This window comes from Myxocyprinus asiaticus, chromosome 29 (assembly GCF_019703515.2).
Source record: "Myxocyprinus asiaticus isolate MX2 ecotype Aquarium Trade chromosome 29, UBuf_Myxa_2, whole genome shotgun sequence".
NCBI lineage: Eukaryota > Metazoa > Chordata > Actinopteri > Cypriniformes > Catostomidae > Myxocyprinus > Myxocyprinus asiaticus.
In genome coordinates this window covers 41,908,174-41,928,479 of record NC_059372.1, presented here as the reverse complement: position 1 = coordinate 41,928,479, position 20,306 = coordinate 41,908,174, and the positions used below count along the sequence as shown (strand labels likewise).

Genomic DNA, 20,306 nt, shown 5'->3' with positions numbered 1-20,306 from the left:
GTTGCATACCAGCTCCTTTTATACCCGGATGTCCGGGGGAGTGGCATGCAAATACCACTCGCCAATTTTCATTGGCCTTTTATCAAAGACCAGAGGTGTCTCGGACTCCCAAGAGTGACCCCTAGTGTCACTACATTGACACAACGTCGAGTGAGTTACAGATAGGGAACTAAAATTATTGTCACTGTACATTTATCTGCCTGTTATGTTTTTTGTACTGTATATTGTTGAAATGTGGTTAGGGGCTCTTAAATATTATAAAATATCTAAGTGTAACTATACAAATAAAGGATTTATTAATTTTGTTTCTAAAGATGTAAATATGTAATAAAATTATGTTTTAGAATCTGTCAATATGTCCATTTTGAACGTTTCTGCATCCACTCAAAAATACAAAAATGTACATTTAAATGTTACGTAGTAATAGCTACATATAATGAGATAAGGCTGAACATTTACAACTTAAATCAAAATGAATCCCTCCCTAACATTACACTTTTAAATGTGAATACTTCACATTTTAAAAGAAAGGCTCGATCTATAAACCATAGTTCTTTTGTTTGTTTGTTTTTTACATATATTAAGCAATTACTGAAGTTTCATTAAATTACATTTAAATCAATATTTATTTAATTTTTACAGTTCCGCCAAATTTCTTGAAGGTTTATTATAGAACATCTCCTTGTTGCTCGAGCTAAAGAAAGGGTGATGCAAGGTGTTCATCCCAGAATAAGTGTTTTCATAATCCTGTCTGCTGAGTCGCGAATGACAAAGAGATACAGTAAGCATGACTGTCCTGTACTCAAGATCACCAGAATGTCACGTTGTGTCTTTTCTTGATCCAGTAGCTGCTGAAAATAGTGTTGCAAGGCCAAACATGCAGCTGCAGACCATGAACTTCCCGCTCTGGGAGGAGGGGGCGGCAGAGTCCCATAACCTCACTCATGAACTTAACGCTGGTCAGAGAAGGCAGTCTTCGCTCCCCTACCCTGACTGTGGTTTAAGGAGTGTTTGTTTGGTAGAAGATTTGGAACAAGTCAGCACGTTAGGTCTGTTTTTCACAGTCTGAAAACATGTTGTGATTACTGTAAAGAAATATCTACAAAGTCAGAGACTAGTCATGAATGTTGACAGTTCTTGACTGTGTTGCTGTCATTAAAGATGATATATATTGTAGGTCATCAGAGTCACAAGCTTTAAGGCATTTTTATTTTTTGTCTTTATTTCTCCCTGACAGGTCATTTATAATTCATTTTAATTCCAAAATATAATTCATTTGAATGGTAAATTTAATAATATATTAATTCCTAACTCCAATTTCTACCTGCATCTTAATAAAAATCAATACAATTATTGTTATTTATAATCAAAACAATTAACTGAATTTCTGCATTCTTTTAATGATTTCAGTAGTAGTAAACAACAGCTGTACTATTGATAGCTTTACTATTATCACAAACTTGGAGAGGCATTTTTTTGCCTTTAGCTCTTTTACCGGTAATTTATGATTAATACATAAACTAATATAAAACAATTTTAAAAGTACATTGATTTCTTAATGAAATTTTAAAATATTAATTATTAATATATATATATATATATATTTTTCTCTTCCAAGCATGAAAAGGACAGGCAGCTTCAGTTTTATTCCTGCATTTAATCAAAATAAATACAATTATTGATGATAATAATAAATAAAATCAATTTAATTCCTGCATACTTTAATATTCTTTTATTATTGTAGTTTCAGCCGTAAACAACAGCTTTTTTAATTGTTATAATAACTGGCTGAATTCACATTCTAGTTTAATATAATAAATATTTAAAGACTTTTATTTTGAGATTAATGATGAAATCTTACATGCTCCATAAAAAATAAATACATTAAAAAAAATTATAGAAATTAATAACTATAGTAATATAATAAATAAGTATGTGGTTAGTTATTCATACATAATAATAATAATAATAATAATAATAATAATAAACAAATATGCACTACTATACAAAATATTTTACTGAACACATAAATAATAATTATAAATAAAGAAAATATCTAATAAAACCTATTTTACACAAAGTGAACATATTATAGCCTACATTTCATGGTGAGGAAAGTGGGTTCATAACCTTTTTTTCATAAATGCCGTTGAGGACAACATACAGCTGCACATGAGAGAAAAACGAGAGAGAGAGAGAGAGAGAGAGAGAGAGAGAGAGAGAGAGAGAGAGAGAGTAGAATAAGATGGTCAGATATGGGCAGCCCTCCTCCCTTCACTTTAATATCAGAGAGTTCCTCCTCTTCTCTTCCTGTGCAGAGGAGGGGACATGAGTTTGTAATAAATGTGTGGCCTGGGGTTATTGTGAGCAGTGAGCCACTGGACTGGAATATAGTTTGAGCTCATCACAGGAGGATATTGTCATCACATCAGTGGCAGAGAGAGACAATACAGCATCTTACTCTATAAACAATGGAGAGAGACAGACAGAAAGAGAACTATTATAAAATTAGTATAGATTTATAATAAATAATTTTAGTATTATTACGTCCCCTTAAACGGGATAGATCATCCAAAACTAAGAAAGATTTGTTGTTCAAAATCCATACTTGATCCATTTTCCAGATGCGTTTCCAACTCACAAAAGGAGCACAGGAGATGTTGTGATGAATGTTACAGTGACAATGGCCTGTCAAGATCCAAACATGGCAAAGCAGCACCATTAAGGTTTCATAAAAGTGGTCCATACGACTTGTGAGTCTTCTGAAGCCATACAATAGGTTTGTGCGAGGAACAGACTGAAATGTAACCTGCTGAGACTGCTATTCTGTGTGACTGCTGTGTGTATTTTTTGTTTCTCTTTTTGATTTGTAACTAGTAGCACCTAATAAACAAATAAAAAAATAAATAATAATAATAATAATTAAAAAACAATTCTAGAGCAAATAGTTTTACAAAAAAAAAATATGTCCACATATGAGGACAGTGGGACAACGTTGTGACATTTTGAATAACACTAAGTTATAGAAAGTCAGATTTTTAAATCAAATTGTTTATTATTTTTCCAGGAGTGTTGGTTATTCATGTTTTTGAGACGTTACAGACATTACAGCTGATTTTCTGTAAAAATGAATAAATAATTCTTATTCAAAGTAATGTCCAGCATCATCCAATCACTGCCAACCATGTTAAAATAAAATGTTGCATTATAAAATTCTGAATCTATGTACTGATATCCATTGTCCCATGTCTGCCAAACATGTTGAGTAGTCCAAACATCATCTGCAGCCTGAAACTGAACTTTTGGTTGGATTTTAGGATTGAATGCACTTAGCTGCATAGAAAGCTATAGGATGCTCCATTGCTCCCTATTTAGTGAATTACTTAACCTCCAGTGTGCTGTCTGTCTTCAAGTCAAGAAATTTTTATTTGTATAGCGCATTTCACAACACACATCGTTTCAAAGCAGCGTTACAGAAAATCATGCATTAACAGAAAATGAAACTGTAATACCTATAAAGTCTTAGTCATCAATGTGTAGTCTGATTAAATATGATTGTAAATTGTGTATAAAAATAAATAATTAAGTAATAATTGTATTTAGAACCCCAGTGAGCAAGCCAAAGTGGCAAGGAACACAAAACTCCATAAGATGTTGGTTAATGGAGAAAAATAACCTTGGGAGAAGCCAGGCTCACTGTGGGGGCCACTTCCCCTCTGGCTAAACAGCATGAATATAATAACAATATTAGTTATTTATGTGCAGTGCAAGTCATAGTTTAAAATTAGTCAACTAAGTAAGTGTTAAGGGCCAGTGTTTAAACAAAGATTTTGTTTGAACTGTAAGATTAATGACTAATGTCTTTGAAGTTCATCCTGGATTAACTGCAGAAGTTCACATATATGCATTGTCCTTTGTTAGTTGGTCAATGAAGGCTTTTGTTGGCAATTAATTGATAGTCTGTGTATTCCATTTTAAGAATGTAGTCCATAATTTGACCAAGGTGATGCAGGCAGACATCAGTGAGGTGCATCGCAGTACAACCGGCAGGTCATTTCAGTGAGGTCTATCCTAAATCCAAGGTTCAGGCAGTGGCATACTGTATGAAGTATCCCATGTCTTATGGTTGAAGTTGGCATCAGTTCATCCCCTGATGTCCATCGTAATAGACAGAAGTGATATCTGGTTGGCACCGGCTGCATTTAGTTGTCATCACTCAGAGACACGTAGCAGTGGAGTCCAACACATAGCAGGAACAGAGCTGGATCTGTCTGGCTCTGGTAACCTTGGAATATGAATCCTGAGGTTGAGCGAGGAGTTAATAACATTTAGAAGAGGTTCTGAGATTACAAGGAATATCTCTTTTAAGAGCTTAGTTGGTATTGACTCTAACATACATGTTGAGGCTTTTAGCAATGTTAGCAATACATGACCTATGACAGCGAAGGATTGAAGTTGCTCATGAGGAAAATTATGAGACACTGTTTTCTGTGGTACTGTGACAATCAATTGCATAATTCCAATTTCATTTCTGATTATTTAAATTTTATAAGTAAAGAAATTAATGTAATTACTATCAATTAAGTAATTACTATCATGCTGCAATGGAAAATCTGGTTCAGTTGAGGCTTTATTCCTAACTAATTTAGCCACAGTAATGAATAAACACCTAGGATTGTTGTGGTTATTTTCTCTGAATGTTCTAAAATATGCTGACCTGGCAGCTTTTAGTGCCTGTCTGTAGCTATAAACACTATCCTTCCATGCACCGCGAAATACCTCTAATTTTGTAGTCTTCCACTTGTACTCCATTTTCCGAGCTGCTCTCTTGAGAGCATGAGTGTGATCATTGTACCATGGTGCGGGGCTTTTTCTCTTGAATTTTCTTGAATTGAAAGGTGGCGACACTATCAAGAGTGCTAGAGAAAACTGTATTTATATTTTCTGTTATTCAAGTTCTTCTAGACTTTTTGGCTTACTGAGTATATAAGATAAATCTGGAAGATTATTAGTGAAGCTATCTTTAGTGATCAAAAGAATAGTTCCCCATCTGTCACTCACTCAATGTTGTGTCGATGTAGTGACACTAGGAGTCACTCTTGGGAGCCCCAAACACCTCTGCTTTTTTTTAAAAAGGCCAATGGGAATTGGCAAGAGGAAATTTGCATGCCACTCCCCCGGACATACGGGTATAAAAGGAGCTGGTATGCAACCACTCATTCAGATTTTCTCTTCGGAGCCGAGCGGTTGTATTCAGTGCACTGAATTCAGTTCCCTCCAAAGACGCATCTCAAAACTGCTGGATTTATGGCGCATTTCAGCGGCTTCTCCCCCTCTGTACCTGTGGTGTGCAGAGAATGCCCCTGGGCGCTTCGGCAGAGCGAAAAAAGAGAGTATATTCTAAAAGAGTATATTTTCATTCACAGAAAGAGCGGCACACATGGAACGTCTTTTTAAAGATGCCTTTCCGTTTGTGTGTTATTCCTGGTTGCGGACGTTATCTCTCTGCTTCTGACAGCTACGATTGCACAGGTAGACCTGTTTGCTTCTCGAGAATCCTCCCACTGCCCGCTTTGGTACGCCCTGACTGAGGCACCCCTCGGTATAGATGCGCTGGCACACAGCTGGCCCCCTGGACTACACAAATACGCATTTCCCCTAGTGAGCCTACTTGCACAGACCCTGTGCAAGGTCAGGGAGGACAAGGAGTAGACCCTACTGGCCCACCCAGACGTGGTTCTCGGATCTCACGCTCCTCGCAACAGCCCCCCCCATCCCCCCCCGGTGAATTCCCCTGTGGAAGGACCTTCTCAGGGACGGGGAACCATCTGGCACTTGCGAATCTCCACGTCTGGCCCTTGGACGGGACGCGGAAAACCTAAGTGGCCTACCACCCGCGGTGGTAGACACAATCACTCAGGCTAGGGCTCCCTCTATGAGGCGCCTGTATGCCTTGAAGTGGCGTCTGTTCGCTAAGTGGTGTTCTTCCGGACGCGAAGACACCCAGAGATGTGCAGTTGGATCGGTGCTTTCCTTCCTGCAGGAGAGGCTGGAGGGGCGGCAGTCCCCCTCCACCTTGAAGGTGTATGCAGCCACTAGTTCGGCTCATCACGATGCAGTAGATGGTAAGTACTTGGGGAAGCATGACTTGATCATCAGATTCCTGAGAGGCGCTAGGAGGTTGAATCCCTCCGAGCTATGTGCCCAAGGTTCCCACGACCCCTTTTAGGGATCAAGTGGTGAACCTGCAAGCGCTGCCCCAGGAGGAGGCAGATCCAGCCTTGCCATTGCTGTGTCCGGTGCAAGCTTTACACATCTATTTGGATCGCATGCAGTGCTTTAGAAGCTCCGAGCAACTCTTTGTCTGCTTTGGTGGACAGCGGAAAGGAAGCGCTGTCTCCAAACAGAGAATTGGCCACTGGGTCATTGACACCATTGTGATGGCATATCAGGCTCAGGATGTGCCACCCCCTGCGGGGTTACGAGCCCACTCTACCAGGAGTGTGGCGGCCTCCTGGGCCCTGGCCAGTGGCGCCTCTTTGGCAGACATCTGCGGAGCAGCGGGCTGGGCAGCACCCAACACCTTTGCGAGGTTCTACAATCTCCGGGTTGAGCCGGTCTCGTCCCTTGTATTGGCAGGCACGAGCAGGTAAGTTCCGGGACAGCTGGCCAGGAGTACCGCTTGCGCATAGCACCTTTCCCCTCCCTTGAGGTGAAGACGTGCGCTCTTGACTCCCAGTCATGATCACAGACTGTGATCCCTGGATGACTTTCCTCCTTAGCCCTCTGGCAATTGAGTTTGTGGAGAAACTCGCTGCCTGCCCAGTACGTGCGCTAATGAGGCCCTGTACTGAGGTAGGTGCTCCACATGTGCTGGTTCCCCGAAGGCGACCCCATGTGATATCTTCCACAAAATAATTTCCCTGTCAGTGAACTGCGATTTCCTTGGGCAGAGGCCCCTCTGCCCCCAGTCGACATGCTTTGTAGAAACTCCTCCCCCTTCGGGTAGGACCTACCATGGGACCTCTCCATATGACATACTTCCGACAAGACTCGGTAAGACCATGTGATGTATTCCACTCAAAATACCCCCCCTCTTTTTGGGCGGGGTGTGATCTCCACAGTGTCTTCCCCTTGGGAGTGACACCCCATGATGTAGACACTTATGGCTTCCAGTTGGTTAACAAATTCCACTATTTTTGGGCAGAAAAAAAAAAGAAGAAAAGAGGCCTCGGCTGGACTAGCCTCTCCCTATTGTTGGGCAGTCGACTTGTTCCTGAAGGACCGTTCGACGCTCAGAAGAGCGTTGGGGGAGGTTACGTGATGGCCTGGTGCACTGGCTATAAGGCACACAGTGGTCTACCTGTCACGCACTGCCAGTTCACGTAACACAGTTCAGATAGTTGTGGCGTTTTGTATAGGGACCCCTAGTGTCACTACATCGACACAACGTCGAGTGAGTGACAGATAGGGAATGTCATGGTTACTTTTGTAACCTCTGTTCCCTGATGGAGGGAACGAGATGTTGTGTCCCTCTTGCCACAACGCTGAACTACCTGCTGAAATGGCTGGGACCTGGCCTCGGCTCCTCAGCACCAAACCTGAATGAGTGGTTGCATACCAGCTCCTTCTATACCCGTATGTCTGGGGGAGTGGCATGCAAATTAAACTCGGCAATTCCCATTGGCCTTTTTTCAAAAAAGCAGAGGTGTTTGGGGCTCCCAAGAGTGACCCCTAGTGTCACTACATCGACACAAAATATCGTTCCCTGAGTTACGAAAATAACCATGATGTTCTACCTGAATGATAGCATGGTGTAGATTGAGTAACATTATCTGATTGCAGCATACAAGAGACGAGGTAATGGTCTGAGATGTCATCGCTCTGCAGCAGAATTTCTATAGTATCAATATCAACTCCATATGACAGAATTAATTCTAGCATATGATTATGGTGATGAGTTGGTCTTGTCACATTTTTTCTGACTCCAAGAGAGTTGAGAATATTGATAAATGCTAATCCCAATGTGTCATTTTCATTTTCTATGTGAATTTTGAAGTCACCAATATTTAAAGCTCTATCCACAGTAACTACTCGATCTGATAGAAAATTTGCAAATTCACCAAGGAAATCAGCATACAGCCTGGGTGATCTATACACTGTAGCAAGGGCAAAAGACAATGGAGATTTTTTTATTTGTATCTGACGGTGTCACATTAAGCATTATTAGTTCAAAAGACTTAAACTTACATCCTGTCCTCTGAGTAACACCAAAAACTTCACTGTAAATTGCAGCAACACCTCCTCCTCAGGCTCATGTTTATAACAATATCTTGGGGGAGTAGATTTATTTAAACTAATATATTCATCCGGTTTAAGCCAGGTTTCAGTCAAACATAGCGCATCCAAACTATGATCTGTAATAATTTAATTTACAATTAGTGCATTGGTTGAAAGAGATCTAATGTTTAGTAGCCCTACCTTTACATGATGTTTATCATTTTTTTTTTTTTCAAGTTGCACCTTAATCAATTTTTTTCTAAATGATTTAGTGAGGGGTTTGTGTTTGGTAGTTTGGGAAACAGACACAGTCTCTATGTAATATCTAGGTGATAAAGTCTCTGTTTGTTGTAGTTAATGTGACCTGTGTGACGTCTCAAGGCAGCTAACAGACATTCGGATTAGCCAGTTTGTCTGCTTCTTGACCTGGGCCCCAGTTAGTCAAATACTATCATTATTAAGACTATAAGCCAAATTACTAGAGAGGAGAGCTGCACCTTCCCTGGAGGGATTGAGTCCATCTCTTTTTAACAAGTCAGGTCTACCCCAAAAACTTTTCTATGAATCCTATGCTATTCTCCGGACACCACTCAGACATCCAGCCATTCAGTGACACTAAGCTACTATAAACCTCGTCACCACAAAGAGCAGGGAGGGGGTAGAGCATATTACAGTGTCTGACATCATTTTTGCAAGTTCACATACCTCTTTAACATTATCTTTAGTGATCTCCGACTGGCGAAGCCAGACATTGTTAGTGCTGACATGTATAACAATTTAAGAAAATTTACATTTAGCATTAGCCAGCACTTGTAAATTTGATCTGATGTCAGATGCTCTAGCACCGGAAATGAATTTAACAATAGTGGCTATTTCCACGTTCCTTACAATATAATCTTATATAACCAGGGCTCTTTCAACATGATTTTCAGTGGGTACATCACTGTGTGGGGAGAATCGATTGGAAACCCTAACAGGAACGGGGGAGTGATGTCTCTTTGCTGAGCGAGTATGCCACCGAGACGACACCCAAACGCCCTGCTGCGGGGGCTCTACAGCCGGAACCAAAGTGTGTGTTGCTCGCTGTTCTACCCGCATCCGAAACAGTATCTATCGGCTTCTCTTTCTCACTGACCTCCTCTCATTAACCTTCTCCATCAGCCTGACTAATTCCTTACATTTATCACATGTAAATCCCTCACTGCTGATGCAAGAAGCTATAGTAAACATGTGGCATGCTATGCCAGAAGCAATAATATGAGCTGATGCCATGACTTACTGCAATTCTTTGTTGTTGTTGTTATAGTTGTTCTTGAGCAGCGAGGATCTGAGATCGATGGGAATCCCTCACCAATTGTTTGCTGTTGTTGTGTTGGTTCCTGATAAGCAGATGTTTGAGATTGATGCAATAATCTGTGTAAAACACAGAGAAGAAAACTAATACATCCAGTCAAAATGTGTGATGTAAACAAGTGGAAAAAAAGAAGCACACAGTAAACTGGCAAAGGACAAAACGATGAGCATAGAGGAATAAGCAATGCAGGCTAGCAAGCTATAAACAAACAGACTCGTGCAGTGTGCCGGCAGCAACCGGAACAGGAAACAGGAAGTCCAGTGATCTCAGAACTTCACTGGTCTCAGAACTTTTCAAAATGCACCTTATTTTCATCCTAACTACAAATAAAGCCTCTGAAAGCATTTGGATGAAAACATTTATTCTCAATGTGAAAATGCACAATGACAACAAAATTAATAACAATTGTATTGCACAGTGATAACAAAATAAAATATAACTAAATGAAGCTAAATGACCCACAGATGTGTTAATGTTGAATGTTATTCAAAATAACTAACATGTTTTTTCTACTTTTGAGGGAATAATGTCCCAAAATCCTTGTACGTGGACATCATGTTCATCAGGGCGCTGCCACGCGAAAAAATAACTGATTTTTTAAAGCGGCATAACAAATTAAACTAGAGACTCTACTCTTTACATCCAAACAGGTTTCAATTAAAAAAAACTTAAAGAAATTTCTTACAAGAAGCACATCCGTAGGAGCACTTCAAAGAAATCGACGGCATGCTGTTGTGTCACATGACTCGGTGCGGCAGAAGTTAACCATTTAAATGACAGTCTAGAGTCTTGTGAACAGTATTCAATTGGTTTTTATTCATTGTATTATGTGTTAAGTATAGCGAAGACAAAATACAATGTCCACGCATGTGGACGCGGGGATGCACAAGGATAAGTTGTTATTCATTGAAAATATTTCCCTTTTCACAAAAAATCATGCCTTCTGCTGTGGTTCTCAAATAATATATGGTGATATTGAGCATCAAAACTGAGCTATCAAAAATCTGCTCATTCAAGAAAACTGACAATGTAAGAAATCAGTGTTTACATGACATTTGAAATCATCGGAATTCAAGATTATCAGTGAATAACAAGTTTAATTTCAGTTTGTTCCTCGGTTTGATGCTTGAACGCTCCAGTCTCTATTTATTGTAATTGCATGGAAAAGAGTGACCAGTGAATTATTAAAAAAATAAATAAATAAATAAATAAAATCCTTTTGTGTTCCACTGAAGAAAGAAAGTCATACAGGAACGATTTAAGGGTAAATAAATGAAGAAAGAATTTTCATTTTGGGGTGAATTATTCCTTTAAATCAGCTAGTTACGGATTACAATGATACTCCACTTCCCTGTAATGTTACAGTGATTCCAGGTTTTGAAAGTTTGGTCAGCAATCTGATCTCTCACACAACCATTAAGGGCTTAGACAGCACACACACTCATTTGATATTCATAACGAAGACCTCACACAGACCAAAACAGAGTTTAATCATTAGTCCGTCATTCAATGTCCCAATCAGAATCAGAGCCGCACGGCTCCCTCTGCAGGCATCATATCTGTGAATGAAGCACTCCCCGGATGGGTAATAACACACTAATGGATTATGATGCACTGCCAGCAGCAGAGCTCAGACAATAGGTATTAAAACAACACAAGCTATCGCAATGAAGGCAAACAGACAGTGTGTGTGTGTGTGTGTGTGTGTGAAGGGTTAGAGAGAGGACACAACTGCAGGGGTTTACAAATGGCTCCACTTCCCCGTAGAAGAAAATTCGGCCCGGGATTTTACATAGAAACTGGCCCAAAAGTTGTTGGCCCAGCGGCACCGTTTTGTGGTGCGTTCTGCATAACACGGCTGCCCCATTTCGCGGCCGGCCCAAAAAAAAGTCCTGGTTCTCCCAATGAACATCTGCATGGATCCGTCATTCAGAAATGCAGCACAAAGCAAGACCACAACAAAACAAACCTGTGATCTTTAACTTTAATGAGGTTGAGTGTATGTGTGTGTGGTATGGCAAGCTGTAAAATAAATAACAAGCTATAAAAAGTTGCTGAACTTTTAGATCTTTTTATGGCACAATTTTAAGGGTGCGTTTAGATCAACTTCCTCTGAAATCATCGCAACATATTTCAGGAAGTTTCACCTGGCAGCGTTTTTGGATCTACACCCACTCTTCCCTGGGTTCAATGAATAATTAACCCAAAAAATGATAATTATGTCCTCATTCACCCTCATAATGTTCCAAACCTGTATGACTTTCGTTCTTATGCAGAACACAAAAGGAGATGTTTAAAAATCCCTTATTTCCATTCAATGGCAGTTAATAGTGACTTACTGTACTTTAAAGTTAAAAAAAGAACCCAATGTATCATAACAGTAGATCATGCAACCCTTGTGTCATATTTAAGTCTTCTGAAGTCACTCTAAAATTGTATTGTACAATGTTACATTTTATTTTACACTGTAAAAAGTTATTATACAGTGAAAATCTTGACCTGCGCCATAGCTCTCCTGTGCATAGTCATGAGAGAAGCTCATTCACAATGGCTCTGTGATCACGTGAGAACTATATCTACATTTTTCATGTCATGATAGAAGCACCACAAAATGATGCAGTTGCTTCAGCAATTGTGGTTTTCATCTCACATTTGCTTTCCTGACACTGTCAGTTAGGTTTAGGGTAGGTTTTGATGATTTTAAACTTGATAGAGTATTAACATTAAAAACCTACAGAGCCTGGGAAGTCACCTGTAAGAGAAAAAAAAAAATGAGAACCGCAAATCCGTGCCCACAATTTTGCAATTCGTACCCTCAGTTTATAAACTGTGCTCACAGATTTGTAAACCATTTTAACAAATTGTGTCCATGGTTTTATAAACCGTGCCCTCAATTTCCCACAGATTCATAAACCAAACCCACAATTTCACAATCCGTACCCACTGTTTTGCAAACTGTACTCACGGATTTGTAGCCCCTCTCTCATTTTGGAAATCTGTGTCATCTCTACACACAAGCACAAGCTCCCATGTATGTGGCTAACAAATCTTATTGTATATTGTTTTAATGTGTATAGTATTAAGTTTAATACTGCAAATTGTCTTAACTGCATGCTTAAAGTGATTCTCAATAATTTGGTGCGGGGATGGCATAGAAAATGATTTGATAAGAATGATGTGCATCATAATCTTGTCCATCTGTTTATTTGATATATTCTCATATTCTCCCTTGAATTTCTATAGCCAGGAATACACAAATACTTTTAAAACAAAATCCTGAACTTTTTTGTATGGTAAACATCTATACAAAACACATTTAGCGTTACCATGACAACCAAGTCACTTAGTAACTGGCCCAGAAGCATACGCCTCCATTCACTCTTTAACACCAAGTAGATTAAGTTGTTATGTGGCATGTAAATGGGGCTTTCCTTTTTTTTTTTTTTTACATGATTTTTTACTTTATAACTATGTATGAGTTCACTTAAAGGAATATTCTGGGTTCACTACAAGTTGAGCTCAATCAACAACATTTGCGGCCACAAAAAATTATTTTGACTCGTCCCTCCTTTTCTTAAATAAAAGCAAAAATCTGGGTTCCAGTGAGTCTCTTACAATGGATGTGAATGGGGGCCAATTTTTGAACATTAAAATACTCACTGCTTCAAAAGTATAACTACAAGACATAAAGCATATGCTTATTAACATGATTTCAGTGTGATAAAATCATTATTAACCATTTCTGTGTAAAATTACAGCCAATTTTACAACTTCATTTCCATGACGATGTAATGTCAACAAACCCTAAAATGACTGTAAAAGTGACTATTTTAACAACTTCACGGCTCAAATAATACATAAGTTTTAACAGAAGAATTAATGTAAGTGCTTTTATAAAATTATAAGATTCACATTTCTGTGTTTGAACCCTCCAAAAATTGGCTAATAATTCACTTCCATTGTAAGTGTCTCACTGTAACCTCCATTTTTGAAAAGGAGGAGTGAGTCGAAGTACATTTTTGTGGTAATCAATATTATGCCACAAATGCTGTCGATTGAGCAGAACTTGTATTGAATCCGGAACATTCCTTTAAGACCTTTTAACAGTTTTATCATAAAAAAAAATTCATGAATACTTTACTTTTAAATAACAGTTTCCTTACAGTTTTGGAAATGTGTGTTTCTTCTATTCAGTTACATTCTTAACATGTACTGTAGTGTTGTTTTGGTGATTCAAGGGAACGGTTTACAAATCTGTGAGCACGGTTTATAAACTGAGGGTACGAATTGCAAAATTGTGGGCACGGATTTGCGGTTCTCATTTTTCTCATCTTACAGGTGACTTCCTGGTCTCTGTAAAAACCTCATCTGCTTGGGAGAACATTTAACTCGCTTTTAGTGCCACATTGGACATTTCACCTGCTGCGATAAATGTAATGAACCATGTAATGTCATTTTGCAAAAATATCGGCACAATCACAAATCATGTTTTACATTATACGAGCCCTTTAATAAGTCAATAACTAATCGAAAGTTTAAAAAAAAAAAAAGTGCCAAGCACAAAAAGAAATACTGTGAATTTGAGTGAAATGCAGTGTAATGACTACACAGTATGGAGAAACATTTTAAGATGAACCTTTGATCCAAAACAGTGATTATTGCTAATTGAAGTTTATGACCAGGGGTGTAATGCTCCTATTATAGTCCTGTGGCAGAGATTTCATTAAGCATCAAAGGAGATTTTGGTTAAAATCTTGAGCTAAGATACATTCTCCTGAGACCAGAGTGTGAATGCTGAGTGCATTTTCCTTTCCCCTTTTTGATTTGTAACTAGTAGCTCATAAGAAACATGCAAAAATAAATAAATAAATAAATAATATATATTTTTTTTTTTTGACTAAATAGTCCTCCTAAAAATTTATGTCCACATATGTTTACAGTGGGACTAAGTTGTGAAATTTTAAATAATCCCAAGCTATAGAAAGTGAGATTTTTTTAACCAAATTGTTTATTATGTTTCCAGGAGTGTTGGTTATTCATGTTTTTGATACGTTACCAGGGGTGAAAAGTAACTAATTACAAATACCCACGTTACTGTAATTAAGTAGTTTTTCCCAGGAATTGTACTTTTTTAAGTAGTTTAAAAAATGTATACTTTTACTTGATTACATTTAATGCGCTATTATCCCACCTATCTGTGGTCACTAGTTCCTTGTCCTGATTTTATTTTTATCTATCAACATGATTGGCTATGGAGAGCCTAGTGACTCCCGTCAAATCAAATCATACGTAAAAACTTTGTAGATCCTGCGGCAACTGTTATTGGCTGCATTCCACTTCAAATTTTTATGCCCTTCCCTCGCTAACTTCCCTCCATCTCATGGACTCGGATGTACGTCATTGCTTACGTTGCGTGAGTGTGCATTACTGGCGGAAGACGTGCAATGGGTTTAACTGGAACACCCTAAACCCTTGATCACTTGGAGCATGTTGAAGGCTGATGTCAATTTGTGGAATTATTAAGTGATTTTTGAACCTGAGAAAACAACGTTTTCGGAGATTGATGCAAACAAAAGGTAAAGTTTAGTTGTAATTTCAGAGGCTTTTGTATAAAGATCATGTTTAACTTTTTTATTAGAATTAATTGTTAGAAAGGATTAATCAAGCTTTACAAAAATTAAAATGTTAACATAACAATGAACACATAGGCAATAACTGTGAGATAAACAGACAGTTTAAGGTAGCTACAAGTATTATGCTGTTAAATCTCAATATAACTTTTCTAAACTGCTTAATTGACCTAACTTCACTTCCATCATACATAAGAGTTGTGTGGGGGTGGGGTTTATGAAGCGCAATCTGCTTTCACATCACTATCGAGTTGCATTGTGTAGTCATCCAGGATAAGTGATCTATCTACAGGAGTATGCAGTTGCGTGTAAGTGTATTTATTTCATTGTTTTACTTTGTTGTAGAGTGGTATTCATTGCTAGACTTGTGCTGTTTGTTTACTGTCTTGGACTTGTGCTGTTTGTTTACTGTCTTGAACTCGCGTCGCTTAAATGTGGGTTGGTGTGTGTGTGCTATATTGTTTTGACTTGTCCCAGGTTATTCACTGCTAGATTTAGCGTTGGTTGTCCAGTGTGTGTAAAACTATCATGGTTTTTAGTGTCTATAAACAGTGCTTCACTTGTTTTAGAGTATTATTTATTGCTGAAGTGCAGCATAATTTATTTGCAGTGTACGGAAGTCACGCGACCCTTAGTTTCGGTTGACCACATGACTAGCTTTGTTGTGCTAAGTAGCATTAAGGCGTGTCCTGCTTTTTTCACTGATCGGCTCGTTATCATCGTGTATATATTTGACTTGAATGCTGATGCGGAAGTGGAAGTGGTAGCCCTCATGTAAAGCCCTCCTCGTGGGAAGACCTACTTGGGTAAAGACCAGCGAGTCTACCTGTGCGAGTCCACCGAGCAAGGACACCGACAAGGTGCCACTCACCATAGCACTTAAGTATCTTGTTATTGTGTCTCTTCTTGTTTTCCTTCTATATACTAACATGTCTACTTCATGAATAACACATGCCTTCAAGCAAATCCCTGTTATCTGTTACAGACCGTTTACATGATATCGAAGCAAGACCAAACGCAACCCACACAACCTACGGCCACTTTGCACTTCAGCACCTGCTCCGCTCTCTTTCTCAGTGGGACTCTGGAACTGCCAGTCAGCTGTGAACAAAGCTGACTTCATTCCAGCCTTTGCCACGCAGTCCACCCTCAGCATCCTGGCACTGACAGAAACATGGATACGTCCAGAGGATACAACAACACCTGCTGCTCTCTCCAACAACTTCTCCTTCTCTCACACCCCTTGACACACCGGTAGGGGTGGGGGAACAGGTTTGCTCATTCATAACAACTGGACTTTTTCACCACACTCTTCACTATGTAACAATACTAGCTTTGAATTCCATGCTATTACTACAATGCAACCCACAAAAATACATGTTGTTGTCATCTATCGCCCTCCTGGTCAGCTGACAAACTTTCTTGAGGAGTTGGATGTCCTGCTGTCCTCCTTGCCGGAGGATGGTAGGCCACTTGTGGTTCTTGGTGATTTAAACATACACCACGACAAGCCCCAGGCCACTGAACTGAATACTCTCCTGGCCTCATTTGACTTGGAAAAACTACACACCACAGCAACTCACAGATCGGGCAACCAGCTGGACCTCATTTTTACATGTAACCATACCGACTCAAATATTCTTGTTACTCCTTTACATGTCTCTGATCACTACTTTGTGCAATTCAACATGACCCTCCCATCTACATTAAAACAGTCTCCACCTTTGGTTTCCTTTCGCCGTAACCTCCGTTCTCTTTCATCCTCACGCCTTTCCACTGCTGTCTCTACCTCTCTTCCCACAGTAAATGTATTTACAACGCTTGATGTAAACACTGCCACAGACACACTAAGCTCTACTTTAACAACCTGTCTTGACAACATCTGTCCTATCTCGTCAAGGCCAGCACGTGCTACACTACCCAGCCCCTGGCTGTCTGACGTCCTTTGTGAACATCGGTCTGACCTCAGGGCAGCTGAGAGGAGATGGCAGAAATCTAAAGATCCAGCAGATCTAGGTAAATATCAGTCTCTGCTTGCAACTTTTTCAGATAACGTTAAATCTGCAAAAACCTCCTATTACCAGAACAAGATCAACAGCACCACAGACACTCACAGCTTGTTTAGAACATTCAACACACTTCTCTGCCCTCCCACTCCACCACCAGACACATCACTGACAGCAGATGTCTTCGCCACGTTTTTTACTAATAAGGTTACAACCATCAGCAACACATTTTCAGCACCACACCCTGTCAAACACCTGCCTCCTGTATGCAACTCTTCTGTCTCTATGTTCTCTCCTCTGACTGACACTGAGGTTTCTAAACTCCTCCTCTCCAACCACCCCCACCACCTGTTCCCTTGACCCCATTCCTTCTCACCTTCTCCAAGCCATTTCTCCGTCCATCCTACCTGCACTCACACACATAATTAACAAATCTCTACTTACAGGCACTTTTCCCACTACATTTAAACAGGCTCGAGTAACCCCGCTGCTGAAGAAACCCGCACTTAATCCCACACAAATAGAACACTACAGACCAGTCTCTCTCATCCCATTCATGGCAAAAACACTTGAAAGGGCAGTTTTCAATCAAATCTCTGCCTCTCTCTCACAGAACAAGCTGCTGGATGACAATCAGTCAGGCTTCAAAAGTGGACACTCCACCGAGGCTGCCCTGCTGTCTGTCGCTGAGATGGGCGAAAGCTGAATCCAGATCATCCGTCCTGATTTTGCTGGACCTTTCTGCAGCCTATGACACAGTCAACCATCAGATCTTACTCTCTACCCTCTCCTCGCTGGGCATCACAGGAACTGTGCTTGACTGGTTTAATTCCTATCTCTCAGGTAGGTCCTTCAAGATAGCCTGGAGAGGTGAAGTATCCAAGCCACATCAGCTACTTACTGGGGTACCTCAGGGATCAGTGCTTGGGCCACTTCTCTTCTCAATACACACAACATCACTGGGACCCATCATTCAGGCACATGGTTTCTCTTACCACTGCTACGCTGATGACACGCAACTCTACTAGTCTTTCCAGCCCAACGACACCACAGTGACTGTTCGAATTTCTGCCTGCCTGGCAGACATCTCGGCCTGGATGAAGGAGCACCACCTGCAACTCAACCCAGCCAAGACTGAATGCCTTGTATTTCCAGCTAACCCTGCTGTTGAACACAACATCACCGTGCAGCTGGATGCAACTACAGTAACGCCTTCCAAATCAGTCAGAAATCTAGTGTTAACCATCGACAACAGACTAAATTTCACAGACCACATCTCAAAGACCGCAAGATCATGTAGATTTACACTCTACAATATCAGGAAGATAAGACCCTTCCTCTCTGAACATGCCACACATCTGCTTGTCCAGTCACTTGTCATAACTAGACTGGACTATTGTAACACTCTCATTGCAGGCCTCCCTGCATGTGCAATTAGACCCCTGCAAATGATCCAGAATGCAGCAGCACATCTGGTCTTTAATGAACCAAAGAGAGCACATGTTACACCACTCCTTGTCTCTCTCCACTGGCTGCCGGTTGATGCACATATCAAATTCAAGGCTATGATGCTGGCATACAGAACAGTCACTGGGTCTGCTCCAGCATACCTAAAATCATTTATGCAGAGCTACGTGCCCACTAGAAGCCTGCAGTCAGCTAAGGAACGTCGCCTTGTTGTACCAACACAGAGGCACCAAAACACTTTCCTGGACTTTCAGCTTCATTATACCACATTGGTGGAACGACCTTCCCAACTCCATCCATGAAGCTGCTCACTCTCTGTCTTCAAAAAATGACTAAAAACACATCTTTTCCATGAGCACTTAACCAGTCATTTAAATAAAAAAACAAACAAAAAAAAAAAACATTTCTTTATTCTGTTTTGAATACTATTATGATGCTAGTGAAACTTTGTATTACAGCACTTTTCATACCACTGTCTCCTTAAGATGATTAGCTTATGTTTTCCTCTGTTGTAAGTCGCTTTGGATAAAAGCATCTGCCAAATGAATAAATGTAAATGTAAATATATGGAGCTGCCTGAAGCATACATCAGAGTAGTCTCGCTCCCTCGGTCAGAATCGAGGGGTTGAGGGTCTGTCAACAGAAATTTCCCTTACTCACTTAATGAAGTGGAACGGACTTCCAAAATGGCGGCGGGGATTCCCCCGAGGGGAAGTGCTTAGAGGAGTTAGAAAGTGGATGTTAAAAGTGAAGTAGAACGCAGCCATGGATATGTAAGATACCTGAAAGGGCTTTTCGCAGTGAAAAAGGCCAATTGCTTGACTGTGTCATGTGAGTTTAACTTGCTCAAGCCAAATATCAGCATTAATCCTGCCTCTACTTTTAAGAAACATATCGAGGTAAATTTCATATTTCTGCTTACTAGATTCTGCATCTATAATGTAGCCTGTAATTTAGCTATCTATCACTGAGATTATTGGGTTGATGTGAGAGATTAAGGCAATGTTATCAATAGGGCTGGGCGATAAAACAATCTTGATGTTTATCTGAAAAAAATAAAATAAAAATAAGTCCTTGATATTCATGATAAACTTTTGAGTAATTTTCTATACTTTCTATACTTAGCCTATGTTCTACATCTAGACCAGGGGTGTTCATTACATCGATTGCGATAGCAAGACAACCACTGTTTGGTTGATCTAGATGAAATATAAAAGATTGACTTTTTATTTCCTGACGTCTGTAACTGCATGCTGTTTGATTGACAGGCATGTACTGTTTGACTGACAGGTGATTAATGTTTGTGTGCTAATGCGGGTACGCGCCTAAATGTCCAAATACACTTTATAATTCCGCCAATGCCCGTCTTCGGTTTGGTCTAAAGTGAACGTAAACAGTGGGACAAAAAGTGTATTTGCATAAAAATGTCGGACTTGAAGTGTATAAGTAACCGAATTGAGCACTGTCTAGTAGGGTATGTCATAAAAAGGCTTTTAATCAAACAACAACAAGGAAACGAGAAATCCACTCACTACTTTTGGCTGAATAACTTGAGTAGCTTTAAAAGTA

The 20,306-nt window shown here is 39.8% G+C and overlaps 1 protein-coding gene across 1 annotated transcript; it reads left to right on the top strand.

Moving 5' to 3' along the window:
- The first annotated feature begins 787 nt into the window (after positions 1-787).
- On the top strand, positions 788-19,753 carry LOC127419660 (uncharacterized). The gene is made up of 4 exons (XM_051661228.1): positions 788-1,036; positions 16,453-16,536; positions 16,674-17,280; positions 17,884-19,753. Exons 1-4 carry the CDS (start codon positions 788-790, stop codon positions 17,898-17,900), a joined length of 957 nt encoding a protein of 318 aa, XP_051517188.1. The 3' UTR covers positions 17,901-19,753.
- The last annotated feature ends 553 nt before the right edge of the window (positions 19,754-20,306 follow it).